General features: G+C 42.2%; 1 protein-coding gene across 7 annotated transcripts in view; it reads left to right on the top strand.

The window, feature by feature from the left end:
• Window positions 1-20,756, top strand: part of Rgl1 (ral guanine nucleotide dissociation stimulator like 1) — a 245,024-nt gene that overhangs the window by 126,160 nt on the left and 98,108 nt on the right. For 5 of the 7 annotated variants that reach the window (XM_048809850.1, XM_048809846.1, XM_048809848.1 and 2 more), the window contains one exon: window positions 9,213-9,323. The exons of 1 other annotated variant lie outside the window; for it this stretch is intronic. In XM_048809850.1, the coding sequence (XP_048665807.1) occupies window positions 9,213-9,323 (111 nt within the window). Of the gene's footprint in view, window positions 1-8,030; window positions 8,247-9,212; window positions 9,324-20,756 lie in introns of those variants that run through there. One more of the 7 variants, XM_015491707.2, reaches the window with a different exon arrangement.

The raw sequence follows: 20,756 nt of genomic DNA, 5'->3' as shown, positions 1-20,756 counted from the left end.
TGGGAATATTTGGTTTTCCCCAAATATCACTCAGATTCATGTCTGTATTCAAAACCCTTATATTGTCTCTCTTAGTGTAGGTGTTAATTATCAGGCACATACCTTTTTTTTTAAGTAAATTTTTTAGTTGTAGATAGACACAATATTTATTTATTTTTATGTGGTGCTGAGGATCAAACCCCTTGCCTCACAAGTGCTAGGCAAGTTCTCTATGACTGAACTACAACCCCAGCCCAGACACATACCTTTAATAGCCTTCCCTTTGTACTTTCTCCACTCAAAGCTAACTTGAGAACAAGTATTAGCATTGTCTCTTGATTCCCTCTTTTATTGTTTGATTATCTTTTAAGAAAAAATAAAAAATCTCCACCAACTGGCTGCTTTCCCTGCTTCTGCTTGTCTGGACTATATGGGCCACTTCTCTAACCCACACAGCATCTCTCTTTCTCTCTTTTTGGTACTCAGGGGCACTTGACCACTGAGCCACATCCCTAGTCCTATTTTATATTTTATTTGGAGACAATGTCTCACCAAATTGCTTAGTGCCTCACTTTTGCTGAGGCTGGCTTTGAACTCACAATCCTCCTGTCTCAGCCTCCTGAGCCTCTGCATTACAGGCATGTGCCATTGAGTTCAGCACATGGAATCTCTTTGCATCTCCTTTGAACATGCATCCTCTGTTCTGAAGATCCCTTTCCCTTCCTCCCAGAACTTCTCTTTCTTCAAAGGTAGCATTAACACAGCCTAATAAACTGTGCTTGTCTGGCGGTCCTTTAAGAGTGAGCACCAGCTGACTAATTTTCTGTGCCTTTCAGTGCCACATTGCTCTGTTGGCCCTGATCTCTTAATCTGCACTTGCTGATCTTGGCTCTATAAAATCATTTTTCAGGCATTTCCTTTATGTCCTTTTTCTGCTTTCAAGGTACTAACAACTTTATAGAGACAATATCTAAAGATTTATGTATATCACACAACAATAACTAAGCACCTATTGGTTTTATAGAATGACCTTGCTCTACCTAGTAATTCATTGAGCGTCTACTATGTGCTAGGCACTGTCTGAGGTGCTACAATACAATGGTGAGAAGAAAGCAATATTAGCCCTGCCTTCACAGTTTACAAACATTTATCCAAAAAACACACAGTTATACAACAGTATTTAAGCTACAAAGCAAGAGGATCATGCCATGAGAGCAGAGACTTGGTGTATTTAACTCAAAACAAGAGAGGAGAAAAGGGAAGGGAGCCTCAGACAAGGAGAACTGTATGTACACAGGCTCTGTGACAGGAGGCAACAAGACATACTCAAGACACTGAAAAAAGACTGGAGCAGCTGGAATGCAGAGGGCATGGTCAGAGTGAGGGGAAGTAGGCTGGAGAGGTGGGTAGGGCCAGCCCGGGCAGTGCCCTGTGGGTTGTGGAAGGGACTGAGGCTGTTATCCTCAGCAGTGGGGGCCCCTGGGGGATTAGGAACAGAAGATGGTACTGTGATTTGCAAAGATCACTCAGATAGCTACATGGAAAGTGGAGTAAACTGGAAAAGAAAAACCAAGCACACTATTTTTCTGTGCCATGTAGTAATTCAGAAAATGTTGCTCATTGACTGAATAGTTGGTGGGGTTTATGGTCCCTGCTGTGATCTCTGCATCATGAAATTGGAGTCTTAAGCTGGAAAAAAAAAAAAAAACTCAAACTTTCTTTTTCTTGGTTGGTGCCTACTGGGGTTTGAACCCAGGGGCACTTTACCACTGAGTTACCTTCCCAGTCCTTTTATTTTTGAGACAGGTCTCACTAAGTTGTAGCTGGCCTTGAATTTGTGATCTTCCTGCCTCAGCCTCCTGAGTTGCTGGGATTATAGGTGTGAGCCACCACACCTGGCTAAACTGGAAAACCTTAAGCTATTCAAGATACGGGTCTGATTTTTAATATAGTCCATCTCCTGTAGCTTTTGCAACTCTTTGACTTGACTTATAACAACAACAATATCAACAGACAGCATTGAACATTAGCCATGGTGCTGATGCTGTGCTAAAGGCTTGATGTGGATCATCTCTAATTGCTACTCTGAAACAGTGAGGATGGTGTTTGCATTCCTATTTTGTGGGGGCTTAGAGGTGTTAAAGACCTTCAGAAAGTGTTGGATCTAGCCAGGGTGCCTCTGACTGAGGAGCCATCACTCCTAACCACTCTGCTGTAACCACTCTGAGTTTTCAATACCAATTCAATACCATTATTATGGAAAAGGGAAGTTCCTTTAGCCTTGAAAACATATATACCTTGGCTAATTGCCTGGCTGCTCCTTCCATAATCTTGGTCACAGCCCGCCATGGCCTCAGGTCACTTGCTGGTCTTCCACTTGGCTCTATTTTATTGTACATCACAGCAGCCTGGCATTGTGTCTGCACTGATTGTTGGGTTTTGACCTTTTTGACCACATGAACAATTTTCTGGCTGTGTGTCCTTTCTTCTTTTACAGACATCTATAATTATGAGCAGGTAATAATGCTCATTAGCCCAAGTTCCAAATAGCATTCCAGCTCTCAACTTCCCCCTCAAGAGAGCATCACCAACAAGAAAGAATGGGCGCCCATAGTTGGTAAACTATTAGCTGAAAAATGTTTGTCATCATGACCAGAGGAGCCCTGAGCTTCTGACCTGCTTGTTTATATTTCCTCTGCCTTCATTTTCTATTCCTGAGGGCAGCCTCTTCTTTAGTAGGTCTGCTGAAAATTGGGTGTGATGTGCTTGCCTAAGTAGTAGAACCTAATGATCACTGAGAGTTTTAACTCATGCTTTAGACTTTCTGTGTAAAGATTAATAAAATCAGTCTGGTCTTTCAGAAAAAATGGAAGCAACTGTCTACTTAAGAAATGTTCAAAGGACTATTCATCTTTAACCAAGCATGACTGGCTCCTTTCCCTTTGCAAAGCAAGGGTGGAAGGTCAAGTAAAAAGTGGATGGGGCAACCCCAGGTTGTTTTGTTTTGTTTTTGGTGCTGGTGCTTGAACCCAGGACATTGCACATGCTAAAGCACACACTCTACCACTGAGCTCCACCTCCAGCCCAACCTCAGTTTGTAGCTCGAAAACAACCATAACAAGATGCCTAAATGACAGTGGGAAGCCGAGCATGGGAAGTTAACTATGAGCAATACAGGCTGCAAACCTGAAGAACAGGGAGAAGATTTCATTGGGCTGTTCAAAGGATTAAGTAGCTTGTATTTTGACAAGACTTTGATATTGTTGGAGGAAGGAGTTAAGATGTAACACCCATTTGCTTATGTCCTCCTCCAGAAGTTTTAAAGAGGTCTATAGATAGATGAAGATATAGTTTATGAATAAAATATTGCAGAATAATTATTATCAATGTCATTAAAAAATCTGCTACCAGAGCGTGGGAAGGTTTTCAAATTACTCTGTTTAGATAGCAGTTGCAGGCAGGCAGAGCCAGTTGGTACTCAGCAGTCTCAAGGTACAGAAGGAGAATCCTGACCATTCACTCTGGCTTACCTTTCTTTATGGGTTATTACTATTTCCTCTTAGGACTATTTTCCTCTAAATTTTTGACTGGGCAGAGGTATGTGTAGTCTAGCAATGAGTTGGAGGATGACCAAGCCAAGGTCTTCCTATTTCTTGCTTACTTACATTGATATATTCAAGACAAGATTTTTTCAGATGGGTTTATTGAGGTATGAGTGACATGGAAAATGTGGAACATGGTATATCCCCATGCAGGACATGTCACCAGACATGTCCATCACCTCTCAGTTTCCTCCTGCCCCTATTACTATCATTATTGTTGTTGTTTGTGGTGTTAAAAATACACCCATCCCTCTATGCAACATTCAAGTGTATAATACAGTATTGGCAGCTACAGGCACTGTGTATATAGTAGATCGTCTGCATTTACTCATCTTGTGTAACTGAGACTTTATATTCTTTGCCCACCAACCCTCAGCCCCATCTTGGGGTTCACATTCTGTCTTCTACTTCAATAAGTTGGACTGTTTTAGATTCCACATGTAAATGGCAGCATTGGTATTTGTCTTTCTGTGTTTGACTTATTTCACTTAACATCTTCCAGGTCCATCCACATAGTCACAAATTGCAGGATTTATATTTTTAGGGCTATTCCATTTTATACACACACCCACACACACCCACACACACCACATTTTCTTTATCCATTTGTCAACAGACTTCTTGGTTCTCTCTCTCTCTCTCTCTCTCTCTATATATATATATATATATATATATATATATATGAAACAAGGGGTGTCTAACACTAAGTCATATCCCCATCCCTCTTTTTATTTTTCATTTTGAGACACAGTGTTACTAAGTTCTGAGGGTTGCTGAGGCTGGCTTTGAACTTGGTGATCCTCCTACCCCAGCTTCCCGAGTTGCTGGTATTACCAGCGTGCAGCACCATGCCTGGATGATTGTATATCTTGGTATCTCTTTGAGATTTTGATATAAATTCTTTTGGACAAATACCCAGAGTTTGTGTTACTGGATCTTTCTTTTTAAAATATTTTAGGAACCACCATGCTACTTTTCATAGTGGCTGTACCAATTTGCATTTCCAAAAATAGTGTACCAGAGTTCCCCTTTCTCCACATCCTTGTCAACATTTGTTGTCTTTAGTTTTAAATAATAACCATCCTAATCACAGGAGTGGGTTGCTATCTCAGTGTGGTTTCCTTGCATTTCCTTGGTGATTAGTGAAGTGGAGCATCTTCTCATTACCTGTTAGCCATTTGTATGTTTTTTTTAAATAAATATCTTTCATAAACATTTTTAGTATTTATTCATATGCATTTCCCATGCTCTTTGGTTATTTAATATTCATAACAGACTTCACAGTCATCTGAGGGAAGTTGGTTGTGTAGTCAGTCCTTTGTTTTTACCTATAAAATGGCCAATAAAGGATTTTCATTCTATATGTTTTATTAAAAATATTTTTCTTAGTTGTTGATAGATCTATATTTTATTTACTTATATGTGGTGCTGAGAATCGAACCCAGTACCTCACACATGCCAGGCAAGTGTGCCACCGCTGAGCCCCAGTCCCAACCCCTCATTCTGCATGTTTTTTTTTTTTTAATGTCTATTCAGTTCCTTTGTCCTCTTTTTCCCCATATGGAGACATGAACCCAGGGCCTTGCATATGCTAGCAAGTACTCTGCCACTGAACTACACCCTCAGGCCTCTTTGCCCACTTTTTATTATCTTATTTTTATTATTTTAATTTTTATCAGAATATTATAATTATACATAACAGTGACATTCATTATGCCATATCTATACATATGCACATAGCATAATTTGATCAAACTTGTTCCCCAGTATAATTTTTCCCATCCCCTCTTCTGTCCCCCTGATCCTCTTTCTCTGCTCTGCTAGTCTCCCTCCTATTATTATCTTTTAAAATTATTATAATAAAAATTGCTTGTGAGGATGTGGGGAAAAGGTACACTTGAGTTATGAGTGACATGTAAAGTCAGGTACACATATACACTGTTGGTGGGGCTGCAAATAGTATAATCTCTATGGAAATCAGTATGGAGATTCCACAAAAGACCAGGAATGGAGCTACCATATGACACAGCTATTCTATTCCTTGGTATTAATCAAAAACAACAGATAATAGAATAATATGACAGTGTATGCATTCCAATGTTTATAGCATTACAATTGGTTTATAGCCAAATTATGGAGCCAGCGTAGGTATCCATCATCCAACAAATGGATAAAGAAAATGTGGCATATATACACAATGGAGTTTTACTTAGGCATAAAGAAGAATGAACTGTGTGTCATTTGCTGGTAAATGGATGGAACTGAAGAACATCATGCTAAGGGAAATAAACCAAGCTCTGAAAATCAACATCAAATATTTGCCCATTTTTAAAATGGGCCATTAGTAGTATTATTTTGCTATTGAGTTGTAGGTATTCCTTATCTATTATAGATAACCCTTCTTAGATATGTGGTTTGTCGATATTTTCTCCCATTACATAGGCTGCTTTTTCACTGTGTTGATTGTTTCCTTTGCTGTGCAGTAGTTTCTTAGTTTGATGTAGTCCCTCTTTCTAGTTTTGTTTTTGTTGGGTGTGCTTTTGGTGTCATATAAAAAAAAATTTCAAGTCCAATCTCATAAAGCTTCCCCCTCTCTTCTAAGAGTTTTTCAGTTTCAGGTTTTAAGTTTTTAATACATTTTGAGTTGAGTGTGTGTGTGTGTGGGCGGGGGTGTAAAATAAGGGTCCAGTTTTTTTTTTTTTCCTTCAATGTGGAAATCCAGACACTATTTGTTGAAAGATTGACCTCCCCTGACTCTGTTTTTGCCTACCTTGTTGAAGATCAGTTGGTCATATATGCTTGGATTTATTTCTGGGCTCTTGTTCTGTTACATTGGTCTGTATGTCTGTCTTTATCAGTACCTTGCTGTTTTGATTACTGTAGCTTTGTAGTATGTTTTGAAATCAGAAAGTGTGATACCCACAGATTTGTTCTTCTTTTTCAAGCTTGCTTTAGTTATTTGGGGTCCTTTGTGGTTCCATATGAATGTTTGGATTACTTTTTCTATTTCTGTAAAAAATAGTTTTTTATAGAGAGATTGCACTGAATCTGTAGATAACTTTGGTTACTATAGGCACTTAATGTATTAAGTCTTCCAGTGCATAAATATGGGCTGATTATTTGTGTTAACAGAATTACTATTAGAACCTGTGAAGTATGCTCATATGCCTGAGAATGGCTTAACAAGCAGGGAGGTAGGGCATGCACCTGATTTTCCTCTGGCTCCTGGGGATACTTTATCCTGGTATCACAGAAGGATTTAGCCCTATGTGTTTTATAATAGAAACAACCACAGTTTGATAAAAAGAGCATTCTTCTCTCTGTAGTCATTGAGCCTTGTAATTTCTGGTTGTGTGAAATGAACTTGACTGAGTGACTTGAGGATATTCTCAAGTGTCCAAAGATCCTTTTGGTTTTCTTTGACATGCCTTGCTGTCATTTATTCTGCTGTCTAGGGATCATCAACACACTTGTTCTCCAACTTTTCAGTCCATGTGTATTTATTACTGATCAAGGTCCAGCCTCATGCCTGAGCATGGCAACTACTAGGAAATCTTTTCTTTTTTAACTTAAAGGTGATTAAATTCGTTAAGGGGTGGATAATATAAAACACTTGAATCCCTAAAGGTTTTTGTAATTGACATGAAATTCTTTCAGGTGCCAAGTTTGATTGCATTATTATTTGGTATCCCTGTTGATTTATGAAAACTGGACTAAAACATGTAATTGTCTTTTGTCACAACACTGATCTTTCCTTTATGTAAAGCTCTCAGTGGCAGTGAACGATGAAGGGCTCTTCCCTGCGGTTGTGACAGCACTGCGCCCCTACAGTGCACCAACAGACAACTCAACCCACGAGGGCTGCTCGCAGACTCGGAACCCCCAGGGCCACTGATGGCCTGTTTTCTGTACTGTCAGGCCCAGCAAAACCCTTCCCTGCTTTGTGTCCTTCTAGCCCACAGCGGCCAGTTACCCACAATTAAGCTTTATCAGAGTGGCGGTAGGAAGAAGTCCAGAGCGATTTCCTATTGGGAGTTTGCCTTGTGGGACAGGGTATAGCTCCGAGGCATAGCTTTTAGGTATCCAGGTAGCCTCTGACCTGATCCTTTGTCCTAATGAAAAACTTCCTGGCTCCTAGAACTGCTGCTTTCGTCGGAGCAACTCAGATTTAATTATTCTGAATTCAAAAGCAGGCAGATCCTGGAAATGTTTCTGACCCTCGTCTCCCTTGGTTCTTGGTTACATCCCCGTCGCACACATGGTTCTATTTTGGCACCTGGTGACCATCAGGAAAACCTGATAAACTTGAAAGGGTTGTTTCCCGATCCCTTCGGAGCGGGAGATGATTTCCTGCTGGCTCGATCCTCGGGATTTAAGAAAGCGAGAGTGCGCTCGCGGGCACAAACAGGAAAGCCTGACATCACGGAGCGGCGCGGGGAGGAGTCTGCTCCTCGCTCGCTCGCTCGCTCGCCTGCTCGCTGCGCTCCCTTTGTGGCCCGAGTCGCGCGCACCGGCGGCGGCGGGGACAGCGAGGCGCGTGCTGTGCGCGGTGGCCGCTCGGGACGGGACCGGGCAGCTGGCGCCGCGGCGGCCTCGGAGCAGGGCGCATCATGCAGCGTACCGGAGAGAAAACTGAGAATGAAATTGCTTTGGCAAGCTAAAATGGTAACGCGAGCTCCCTGCCTCCTCCCGAGGCTTCTCTGGTGGGAATCTCCTGCCGCTTTCTCTGGGCGTGTTTTGGACGCCCTCGCAGCGAACCGAGCAATCCGGGCCCCTACTTGTGAGCTGCCGCTTTCTCACTCTGCTTTGTATTCATTCCTCTCTCCGCGTCCTCTCTCTTTAAACGGTACCTACTTTCCGGCCGTGGCCTTTGGTGTGTCTGGGACAGTTGCGTGTCCGGAGAGAACTTTGAAGGAAAACTGCTGCTCTGGGCGGACCGCGGAGCGCTCCTGCGACCCAAGCAGCTCTTTAACCCAAATCTAAGGTTTAGCTGGCGACATGGAATTCCAGGGGGTCGCTGCATAGATTTTTAGCTCAAGCTGCATGATGATGTGTGGCTCTTTTTGCGCTTGCCAGATTATTTTATGGAAATAAAAACTTTCCACCCCCGCTAACTTTTGGGTTCCAAAACAATAAGAGAAGAAAAAGACACGCAAAGCATTTCACTTCCAACGGGGGTGAGGACTCTTGGCATTTTCAACACTTGTTTGTGTCTGAGTTTGCTCAGATGATTGAGCCGCTTATGAAAGTACAAACTTTTTCTACAAATGAGTTATTTTTTCTTTTTACTTAAGGGGGAAACGTTAATCGGGACTAAACCACAGTTTCTCTATGAAGAGGGGAAAAAAGACTTTAAAAAAACTATTTAAGATATGTAAGCGAGTTTAGGAAAAATAACTAAATGGAAAAGTCCAGGGATCCTGATACCACAGGAAACGGCAAGGAGCCAAGAAAACCTCAGCATGCCCTCTATCGCAGTGTGTCTTGCAGTGCTCTGATTGTAATATTTGTTTTGAACAGCCCATCTTGTGCCTTGAGTGCTGGTGTAAGCAGCACAGCAGCTGGGATAGATTGTGGTTAGCAGAGAGGAAAAAAAATACTCTTTCTTTCTCTTTATCCCATCCCTGGCAGAGCTCGATTCAGGACTGGGGTGAAGAGGTAGAGGAAGGCGCTGTTTACCATGTCACCCTCAAAAGAGTCCAGATTCAACAGGCTGCCAATAAAGGAGCAAGATGGCTAGGGGTGAGTAAAGCTGGAGAGATTGTGAACTTTGGAATTTCGGTGTCTGTTGTTCTGTGAATATCATTATTATTTAGCAGAGGCAGCTTTCCCTCGCCCCCCAGTCTCTTTTGGACTTAAAAAGGAAACTGCTAATGACCAAGTGTTTGCACTAGCTTTACAGGCCTGTTTTTGTACTTGATGTTATCCAAAGCATCTCCCCTAGGTTGGTCAATAATTCAGAACCTCTTAGAAACATCTTAATGTATTTGGCAAATAGATTGAATTAGAAAATGACACACAGAGTGACAGGTCCAGAAGGCAACACTGTTAGACAGGAGCCATAAGCACCCTGGCCCACACAGCACCCTTCTGTCTCTCTCTGCCCTCCACCTATTGATGCTGACAACCTCTACTCCCACAATACCCAGAATGCTCAGGGGACAGACCATTCCAAGTCCATTCCCTTTGAGGGGTGGCAGGTTTTATATTGTAAAGTCTTTTCTGTAGCCTGGGAAGAGGCAAATGCATGGGTGTGCCCAGGACTTCTCCTGTAGAAGAAGGAAAGAGGAGGGGCAGGGGCTTTGGAAAACACTGCTTCTGTAGACAAGACTCATTTCCACTGAGATTCTAAGTATGGGATAGGGTCATGTCAGTTCTTAGCCTAGTGGTTCTTTCAGCTAGTCCCTAATCAAGGGACTGTGGGAAATGGAGAGCCCTGGAACAGGACTGGTACTTGGGCAAACATGAACCCATGATTGGAGGAATTCTGGATCTGGAGCTAGAAGTCATCTTCAGAGAAACTGGGGAGAGGTGACACCAGAAGCCTTGGGAGAGGAAAGAATGGAGGCTAAGTAGGGATGTCCTGCCCCTGTCTTGGTTCCGGTCACACTCAGGGGATGGACTTTGGAGTAGTGAAGATTATACACTTGCATCTCATCTTTACTGACTATGAGTTCCAGAAAATTCAGCATGTTTGAGAGCAGAAAGGTAGAGTGTGAAGGGGACAAGAAGCACAACTGCCCAGGGCCTTGAGGCAGCATGTGGCTTGTAAGTCCTGGAGCGGCAGGCAGGAGGGCCAGCAGCCTCGCCTCTCTGCTGGGCATGTTGCTCCGGCCTCCCGTGGCTGCTTCAGCCCAGACTTTCCTGCTACTGTACTTGGCTGAGACACCACACACTAGGGCAGTGCACTTAGAGACATCGCAGTTGTGGTTTGGAAAGATAGGAACCTTTCCAGTGGAAATTAGAGGTCTTTACTACCAAGTAGGCACCTTACTCACAAGATGATCTTAGAGCTAATTATGTGCATCACCAGCTGACCTGATAGGAAAAGCAGAACTAGAATTCTGACAAGTCATTACTTTGTTTTTGGTGGTTGTGTATTTGTATTTTATTTTAATGTGGTGTTGAGGTGGTTAGGCCTGTCTGGCTATTTCAGAATGATTCACAAGATGGGAACCAGTTGCTTTCCAAAGGGTCATTACATTTTCTGGTATTGGCTTGTCCCCCTCTTTCTAATGGGACTCATGTTGCTTGGGCAACAGCTTTAGTTTTTGGTCAAATATAATAGCAATGGATGTCACAGGGAAATGGAGGGGTCCATTCTGTAGTGTCCCCCCTGCCCCAGAATGTCATTCTTCTAGGTGTGCACACTTCTGACTCTTCTGTTCTGGACTCCACTGCTCTCTTCTCCCTGCTCTCTTGGTGCTCTCAAATGTCTGGAGTACCGAGGTGGCTGACCCTGGACTTAGCAGTAGACCTGAAGCACTGAGGAGGAGGATAATGGGAAAAGACTGGTTCTGGTTAGAGGAGGTCCCTTCCCCCTTCCCCCTGTTTCAACAAAGTGTGACTTACTGCTAGCACCCTGCTCAAGAGTCTGTTCTTAGAACTACCCACCCCGGTAACACTTGTTTTCTTCTTTAGGTGTTCTATGGGGAAGCTCTGTTTTGGTCCTTGAAAATTCCAGACTTAATTAAATGTGACTCAACCAATTGAGCCATAGCAATTACAAAATCTTTCTTTTTAGGACAGAGTGGCTTCACCATGTTTGTTTTCCCACATACCAATAACCTTAGAATTCTTCAAAGTACCTAGTTGTAGCAATAACTAAAGATTGAGGTTAGGTGAGGAAATTATTGAAATATGAAAATAATCCTATTTTCAAAGGAAAATGAGGAAGTGGTATTATGATTACCTGTTTTGTTTACACATAAGAAAACTAATGCCCAGAGAGGTTAAATTGCTTGCCAGGTCACACAGCCAGGAAGGGGTAGAGGCTGGATTTGGACCCAGATGGTTAGTTGTTTGCTGTCAAGAGCTACCTGGAACCTTAAGGCTGTTTCCTTATTAGTAGAAGAACTGGCTCAAGAGCAAGGAGGCTCACTGTGGGCTTTTCCCTGAGGATGCACCTGGGGCAGGCTTGAGAGATAGGGCTTTCTGTTCCTCTTTATGCTTTGAATGATAACTTGAGCTGCAAACTGAAAGAGGTATTGTGAAGGTGTGCTGTGTTGATAATTTCTTCATTTTGGATGTGTGAAGCATGGTGCCCTGAAGACATCGACGAGAACGTGCGTGTAGGCACTGCCTCCGTGTGTGTCTGTGATGCTGCTCAAAAGCCTAAAAGGTGGAGCGTGATTTTGTATTTTCCAAATCTAAGACCTCTAAACATGGTCAAGGTTCAGTTCTGAAAATTATAGCAAAATTATTAACCATTGTCAGATGTAGAGTCTCATATAGTCCAAAACGTTTAGATCATTCTTTTAAAATTTGTTTCTTAAATGTTGTGTTTAGTTGATCTTTTGAAGTAAGACAGTGTATCTTTGGTTGTAAAATATACCAACTAATGGGGTGCAGGCCCTGTTTGTTCACGCAGTGCAGGCTTGTCCATCACACTGGGGTTGTGTTGCCAATTTTGAAAAATGATAAGTATTATTGAAACACTGAATCGTTTTTCCTTTATTATCGCATCTTAGGCTGAGATAATTTTACCCACCGATAACTCTTCTAGAAGAATGACTCCAGCTATGTCATCTAGCCATGCCGTCTCAGGGTTGGAAGGGACATTTAAAACATGTTTCTATCCAAACATTCCCTGAGCCTGTGGAGTGTGCTGTGAGTTCTGGAAGGGCAAATGGTCAGACTTGTTGTTGTCCTTGGTCCTAGCATTGTGGTTGTACATTGACTCTGATATGTTGAAATGAGTTAAGAAAATATCTGTAGTCTCTGGAAGCAGGAAATGGCCCATTACAGGGAGAATACTCAAAGGGACAGAAGAAAAGAATCCAGGGAAGGGGCTTTGGTGTCTTAGCATAGGCAAACTCTAGAGTCCAGAAAAATGTGTCAAACCCAAGACAGTTCAACATGGGGGTATTGTTTCACAAGCAGGATTGAGAGTGCAAGGTCAACTCGGCAAGGTTTGTGGGGAGTGGAAGGGTCAGTGGATAGTCACGTGGCTTTCCTCAGTTCTGGACTTCTGTGCTCATGAGGTCGTTGTGGGGCCCTGTGCCTCCTTCCTTGCGTCCATGTTTATCACACTGTTTCCCACACAGACTCTTGATAAATGTTGGGCTGAGCTGAAACGCTTTATAGTTAGGAGGTTGGTAAAGATAGTAAAATAGGAAAGAAGAACGCAGAATATAGAAATAAAAGGAACTGGAAATCTCACGTAGCACCTCACGTTTGGGTGAATCGTAGCCAGCCTGGGGTCTGGGAGTGCAGTGTAACCCTCTGTAGCATCTGGGCTGAGAAATTGATTTGAGGGGATATGTGATTTGGATCCGCTCTACTTGGTATTTGGGTGGCATTGCTAGGCATGTTGCCTTAATATGGTGTACAGTTCCTTGAATTCTCAGGTAAATTCGCTTCTGGGAACCCTCTCGGATCCTCCAGGTCTGTGTGGGCTGTCCTTCCTGTATCTCCTGTTAGGCTACCTCACTCTGTTGTAATTGTCTGTGTGTTTGTATCCCCGACTAGACTGGAAAGCTCACAACCATAGCCATTCTATTGGCAGAAACTTAGTAAATGTTTGTTGAATGAATGGACCTAGCATTATCCTTCTTTGGACAACTAGTATTGTCTTGATAAATATGAACATGTGGCAGCTTCTCATTTAAAACAAAATCAGCATGAACATGTTAGCTTATAAAGAGAAGGAGAGGGGCACGTGAGTGAGAAAAAATCAGTCAGGCAATGATTATAGCTGTCTTAACATCCTTCCTGGAACAAAGCGGGCACAAACAAAGGTAGCGATTATTTTAACAAAACTTCCTCAGTGCTTTTTAAAGCCAGGAGATCCAATTGTACTTGTCTTATTACTGAATGCTAAACAAATAAAGGCAGTGCATGAGTTAAAAAGTGTTTGGCAACATTACAATTGCATGTGGTTGGAAGTGCAGGAGTGGGATTTGACAATCGTAAGGCGCTAAGCCCTAGAGGAGCCTCTGGTTTACAGTTGGTCCTCCTCGTTTTCATCCTGGAGAACAGGCCCTCGGGTTACGTTGTTCATGTCGGTTGGAATGTTTAATTTAGGCTTTAGAAAGTAAATTTCAAAATTTAGTAACCATTAGTAAATGAGCCAACTGGTATTTTTCATTTTGATCTTGGAAACATGTTTCTAAAAGAATTAATCCAATAATATGGTGGCCTATACCTATCAAGATAGTAAATTTGAATTGCCTGTGATATTGTTATTGAATTGATGTTCTTTACTGCTTTCAAAGTCTGTTGGGATCTATGTCAGAAATATGAGGCATGTAATTAAGAATATTGACTTCAGTTCACCAGTCCAGGGGGTACTGCATGGAGTTTCCAATACATGTCTACCCTTCGCCAACAGCAACAGCATTGACATTCAAGGCACATTCACCCTTTATACTTAAAAGTGTGCATTCTTTTAAATTAATATTTTGAACATATTTCATTCTTATTTCCATGAAATCATAAACAAAAAGTCCGTGGAGTTATAAATTAAGACAGACAAGGAGAGCAGTAAGATATTGTGCTTTTCTGTTTTAGCACTTAGTTGGAATTTATCACTGCCCTATCCCACTTAGTTCAGTTCCTTTTGTCCATGTCAAATATATCCCTGTAAACTTCCCCTTTGTACATGATCAGAATCTTATAGTGACTATCTTACATATTTTATGTTAAAATATGCAAAAATATACTAAATAACTAAAACATTCGAATTTCTACCATGACATTACGTTTTGCAGGAAAGCATTGATTTCCATAAACAAAGCAAGAAAAATATTGCTAATGGGAGAAGATAATGGAACTGCTTTGTTCCCTCGGAGAGACTCAGCCAGTTCTGTGTCTGGGTTGCCATGGGTGTGGCTAGCTCCACAGAGTTGATCTGGAGTTCTCTGGAGTTTCTGGCAGTTTCTGGGTCATTTGTGGTAAACATCCAGTGGGAACCCCCTCACTACTGTTGCACATCTTGTACGATTCTGTCAGCTGCATTTTGCCTGCTGACCCCTCTTTGATGGCACTTGTTTATTCATCAAAAACTTAGTATACTAGGTGCTGTGATAAAGTTAAAGATTGGGGAGATAAAGTAAGATAAAACACTCCTTGCTCTGAAGGAACTTGCAGGTGATGGGGGAGACAGAAAGTTAAACTAGTTGCTGTAGTTTGTAGTTTGTAAGTGTGATCCCGGCTCAGAGAGCCAAGCAAGGGGGCTTTGAAATCAGATGGGAGAAAGGGGTGGATGGTCCAGGATGGTGGCATGGGAGAGAGGGTCCTTCAATGTACAGGTGACCAATGAGTTAGGAGTTAAAAGAGAGTATGTGAGGTGCTGGGGAGGCATTCCAACCTCTGAGTGAGACTCCTATGTGAGGCTTGGCCCAGGGAAGAGGGAAGTGTACCTGGGGGGAAAGTGACAGGAAAGGGGCCAGAAAGAAAGGCCTGAGCCCCTTGCTGAGAGCCGGTTGTTCTATGGGATGGCTAGCTGTGGACTTCACCTGGTCCTGAATACTAGGGCAGCCATGGAGGGTTTTAAGCAGAGCGGCACAGCCAGGTTTACATCTTAGAGTGGCGGCTGACAGCTAAAAGTTGGACGCATTGGAAGGGACCCAGGCTGGAGACCTGGGAGGAGGTTTTAGAGGTAATGAGGTGAAGAAAAGGCCAAGACCCGAGGGAAACTGAATGAAGAGCCTTGGGGATGAGGTGGAGTGCAGGTGCGGGAGGGAGGTGGTGGGTGAGAAGGGGGGCTTCAGTGGGCCTGGGTCTCAGGATCTGGGTTTCCACAAGGAGGTCTGCAGAAGCTGTCTAGCTTTCTGAGGTCAGTGCCCTCTTCTCTTTAGGTCGGATATACTGGGCTTCACGTCAGGTTTCCCTGTGGAAGACATTAACAAATGCTTCCTTTCCCATGAGAAGGCCCTGCAGAAAAGCCAGATCTGGGCGTGCCCAACTGTCCTGTCTGGAGGCAAAATCTCACCAGGAACAGGCGGAAAGCACTGCTTGCCTTCTGAGGTTTTAGGGAACTTTGCAGAGCTGGTGCTTCTTGGCCTTTGCAAGTCTTGTGTTTTCCTACAAACTCAACAAATTGAAGCTGTAGGCCATGGAGCGAGAATAAACATGGAACCCACAGAACAATGATTACAGAGTTGTATTTTAGAGAATGACATTTAAACTATACTTGTGTTATTCTTAAGGACATTAGACATCCTAGTCTTTTTCTCTTCCCCTTCTCAATGCCTTTAAACCCTCTCTAACACCATCCTGGCTGCTGGCAAGACTGTTCCTGGATGCTCACTTTGAAGTAGTTCTGTGTCTTGTATAAAGGATCAATTTTAGTAAGATCTAATGCTTTCTTAGTTAAATGCTGCCGCATTTCAGCATTTCTCTCTCTTTCTTAAATGTGCGTGTACACACTCACAGCCTAACAGTTAAAGTGTCATTTCACATTTTGGTTTTTAGGATTTGGTACATCTTTTTAATGTCACTCCATGGCCTCTTCTGTATATTGATCAGAGCTGGATTTTGTCATGTACTTGGTTTTCTTCAATTACGTCATTATTGTCATTGCCCGATTGACTTTACTCTGAGAACTGTCCTTAGTTTAAAAAATAGTAAAACTGAGGAAGAAAGAATAAAGGTAAAAAAAAAAAAAAGAATAAAGGTAGAGCAAGCTTACAACAGTAAACAGGAGGCTTCACCTTGTAGGAGACTCAGTTTTGTGCACGGAGAGGAACTGTGCACTTACCACTGGCCCTTTCTCTTTGCACAGTGAAAGTGCCTGGCCTTCTTGCTGGTGTGGCTGTGCTGTGCTTCCCTGATTTGGCTCTGCCCAGCTGTTTCCTCAAAGCCCCCTTCTCCAGTGGTGCTGGCTGGGAGTGGCTTGGTGCATCATGGTTGGCTCTAGGTGATTCACACTCACCACCCTGTGTGTTCTGGTGTTTAGCTGCCTGTGCCATCTGTGGCCCATTCACCTGAATTCCTTTCAACACAGCTAATCTTATCCCACAAGTTGTCTGCTCTTTTCTGAAAAGTATTGGTTAATTCAACTTTTTTTTTTCTTTTCCCTTGTTTCCTCTTGATTTAAATACTCATTTTCATTTTTTGTAGAAGTGAAGCCAAGTCTGAGTCTTTCCAGTTTCATCTTTCCAAAGATCATTTGAAGGTCCTGGCCATGCCTTTTCTACTAAAGGAGGATGCCTTTGGTCAGTCATATCAACCACTGTCTCTGCACCCTCGTCCCAGTAACTCTTCCTAGTTATGTGCCATCCTTGTGCCTATAACTTCTGTCACTGTTGACAGAGGTAGAATCATGACCATTTTTATCTCACAAAAGAACATTTAGTGGACATAGGTAAAAATAACTGAAACTGGATTGGACCTTGGCCAAAAATAAAATGTTTTTTAATCATGCCCTTTTCTTGTTAAAATTGAAACACTTGAAATTGTTTATTGAGCGAACTGATACTCCTAAATAGCAACCTCAGGAAAACGGAAGCATTTGGTTAGTTTGTGAAGCACCAGGAAAAGATTTGCCACTTCTGCAGTAAACAAATGGCCAAGTATTCACAGGACCCAGAGCCATCAAGGCTGGCTGGACAATCAGTGCGTGCTTCTTTCTCTCTGCTGGGGACTGCAGAGGAGCTGGCACTTCCCAGCTGCTCTTCCTTTTCGAGGTATTTCCAGCAGGAGCTGCATGTAGGAAGTGACCTAGTGCACAGGCCAAGAACCTGTCTTTGGAGCCAGACAGTATGAATTCAGAGTTTGCCTCTGCCACGTGTGAGCTACACAGGCTCAAGCTATGGGGTTATTTAACCTCCCTAAGCCGGAGTTCCTCACCTGTGGAATGGGGATACGGGTGCCTTCCTGGTGGAACTGCTCTCAAGCCCAGCTAAGCTACCTGCGTAGGTGCTTATCATGGTGCCAAGGCCCTGGTGAGACTCACTCACTGAGTGTGGGGCTGTAGTTTGCACCCCACTGTCAGGCTCCATTTTGAACCCTGCCATGGAACTCTGTAGAGCCCTGAGACTTTCTTTGTAGAGCCCTGAGCCTTGGGGTCATATGAACTCCAGTTTGCTTGACTAAGAAACTGTATTAGCAAGGCTTACAGATATGTTCCTGGCACTGTTCTCCCATTGTGCACTTCTAAGAGGAAGGACCAGCTGTGACAGGGTCAGTAGTCTTTGTTTATTAGAAGTAAATATAGACTACCAAACTTACCATGTTTATTGCTAAATACAACTTATTGTTGCATTTTCTCTATCTGGCTGGCTACATAGTGAAAGATGGAATTATTTCTTGGGCTTCAATTTTTTTTTTTAAGATTTCACAGCAGCTTTATTTTTTTGTTTTTGCTTTTTTTTAGGGATTTAATTTTTTAAAATTTGTTTTAATTAGTTATACATGACAGTGGAATGCATTTATACACTTTGATATATCATACATAGATGGGATATAATTTCTCATTTTTCTGAATGTACATGTTGCAGAATCATATTGGTCTTGTAGTCACATATATACATATAGTTATGATATCTGTTTCATTCTACTATCTTTCCTATCCCCATATGCCCTCCCTTCCCCTCCCATCACTTCCCTCTACCTAATCTAAGGTAACGCTATTCTTCCCTAGTGTCCCCCCCAACCCCAGCCTTATTGTGAGTTAGCATCTGCATATTAGAGAACACATTTGGCCTTTGGTTTTGTGGGATTGGCTTATTTCCCTTAGCAACCAACCATTTACTGGCAAATGCCATAATTTCACTTTTCTTTAAAGCTGAGTAATATTACATTGAATATATATGCCACATTTTCTTTATCCATTCATCTATTGAGGGACACCTAGGTTGGTTCCATAATCTAGCTATTGTGAATTGGGGCTCCAATATTTTGCATTTCAAATTTCTTCAGGCTTTCCAGAGTTAATTTGTTAGTGTTCTTTTTCTTTTCTTTTTTTTTTTTGTATACCTAAAAAAACTTAACTATTTAACAGCAGATCATATTCTATCTTTATATTTGCTATTTCTGATGGAAAACTGAGATGGTAGGAAACATTTTTTCTACTACCTGCTTAGTAAGCATTATGCTAGCATTGGGGATACTTTAGGATGTTAGCAAGCTGTGCTTATATCATAAATTTCAAGTCCTAGATTACACTGCTCTAGATAAAATAAAGATAAAATTTCTTGCTTTGCCACCTGTTCATTAGCCAATATAGCACTGGAGCCCCAAACCAGGAATGAGCTGAATTGCTCCTGAGGTTGTGACTTTCAGATGATTTTGAAGTTGTACATTTCCTTATTTATGAAATGAGGATAATACATGCTTTTCCCTCTGCCTGTGTGTTTTGTAAGGATCGCATGAATTAATATATATGAAAGTATTTTTTAACATACAATTGTTAGACAAATATAAGGGTTTTCTTATTATTGTTATTCATCGTAAAGGCTTTTCACTCTCTCTCTCTCTCTCTGCCTCTCTCTTTCCTCATCACCTAAAGGCCTCATGAGCATGTGGTTCTGTTCCATAGTCTTCCTCTTCCCTCATTCCAGAGGGAATATTCTATATTCTTCTCTTCCCTTGTGCTACTTATCTAACGCTGTTTCCATGCTTGACAAGGAGTAGTGTTTCTTCTGTCCTCAGGTGTTTTCCACTGGTATCCAGGTGCATTGAGAATGAGGACAGCTGGGCCTCTCTCAATAGACTTATCATGGGGAAAAACATTGCATTGTCACAGAATTCTAAAGATAATTTCAGTCCATAGCTTGCATATGAAAACTTTCTATTTTCTATTTAATTCTCCTTTTCTTTCTGGTACTTTTAATTTGTTGCAGAGAGTGGTAAAATTAATGCACCAATGAATGGAAAGCGCTTCCAATCTTGTAGATCTACTGGAAAATCAACTCTTTAATTTGAGACTCAATCCCAATATAGGACTTGAACTCATGACCTAATGCCAGAGGCACGAATGTCACCAACTGACCTGCACTGTCCCTCATAAGATGTAGAAATTGAAAATGCTTCCTTTGAGTAGCCTGCTGTTGCTTTCTGTGTTTCTTCTTCTTCCAGTCTTTTCCTGTGGTGTTCCTGGCCTCACTGTTAGGAACACAGTTCTATAGATCTATTTTTCTCGCTCTTTCCATTTGCTTGATACAGATGCTTCCTTTTTGCTTTCCATCTCTCCCTTGTAAGTTCCTTTTTTTGTTCTTGTTCCTTCCTGTCCTTCTTCTGGATTAAAAATAGTCTCCAGGGTCTTTGAGCTACTTGGCCACAAATCTGACCTTTCTTCTATTCATATGGGGACTCCCCTGAGCATCTTATCATCCTTTCCTATTTACTCAAGATACTTGGATCCAGCATCTATTCCCTGTTAATTCGTGCCTGTTCCCAGCTGACTATGGAGCTAACTAACCCTTGTATTCACAGCTGAAACTGGAAATTAAAGCTCTTACACAAAAGTGCTTAACAAGTGATTTGCTCACATTAAATGTTACGAACACTGAATTCTCTCTCATCTGCTGGCTCTGTGTGTGGTGCTAAGGAAAGGACTCTTTTTATATTCTCTGCCTTGGGATGCATGCGTGACACTTGTCTTTGTGCAGCGTCATGACGCTGATCGCTCAGCCCCAGGCCCAGCTTTCAGACAACATGCTGCTAAGGCTCCTGGAGGGACCTGCAATTGCTTTGCTCCACAAAAGTGTTTCTCAGGGAGCTGAAGTTGACTCGTGTTTCTTCATGGATATTCTTCACTTAGAGTTGGAGGATTATGATATTCTGTACAAAAATGACTTTATCCAGTGTTGATCTAGACAGTCCACAAACGAGTGTCTGCTCAAGAGCAAAGGCTCGTAAAACTTCAGATGACTGGGCTGAGAAGAGCTGATGGCAGCAGCTCTGGTTTCAGCCTCAGCCCTCACCTGTGTGCTGAGTCGAGGCAGCAGGGTTGACACCTCTCTTCTCAGAGGCAGAAGATTTAAAAGGCTCCCTTCTGTGGCCCTCCAG

The sequence above is a fragment of the Marmota marmota genome, unplaced genomic scaffold, assembly GCF_001458135.2.
Source record: "Marmota marmota marmota unplaced genomic scaffold, marMar, whole genome shotgun sequence".
Taxonomy (NCBI): domain Eukaryota; kingdom Metazoa; phylum Chordata; class Mammalia; order Rodentia; family Sciuridae; genus Marmota; species Marmota marmota.
Note: the sequence above shows the minus strand (reverse complement) of the source record. Positions and strands in the feature narration are given on the sequence as shown.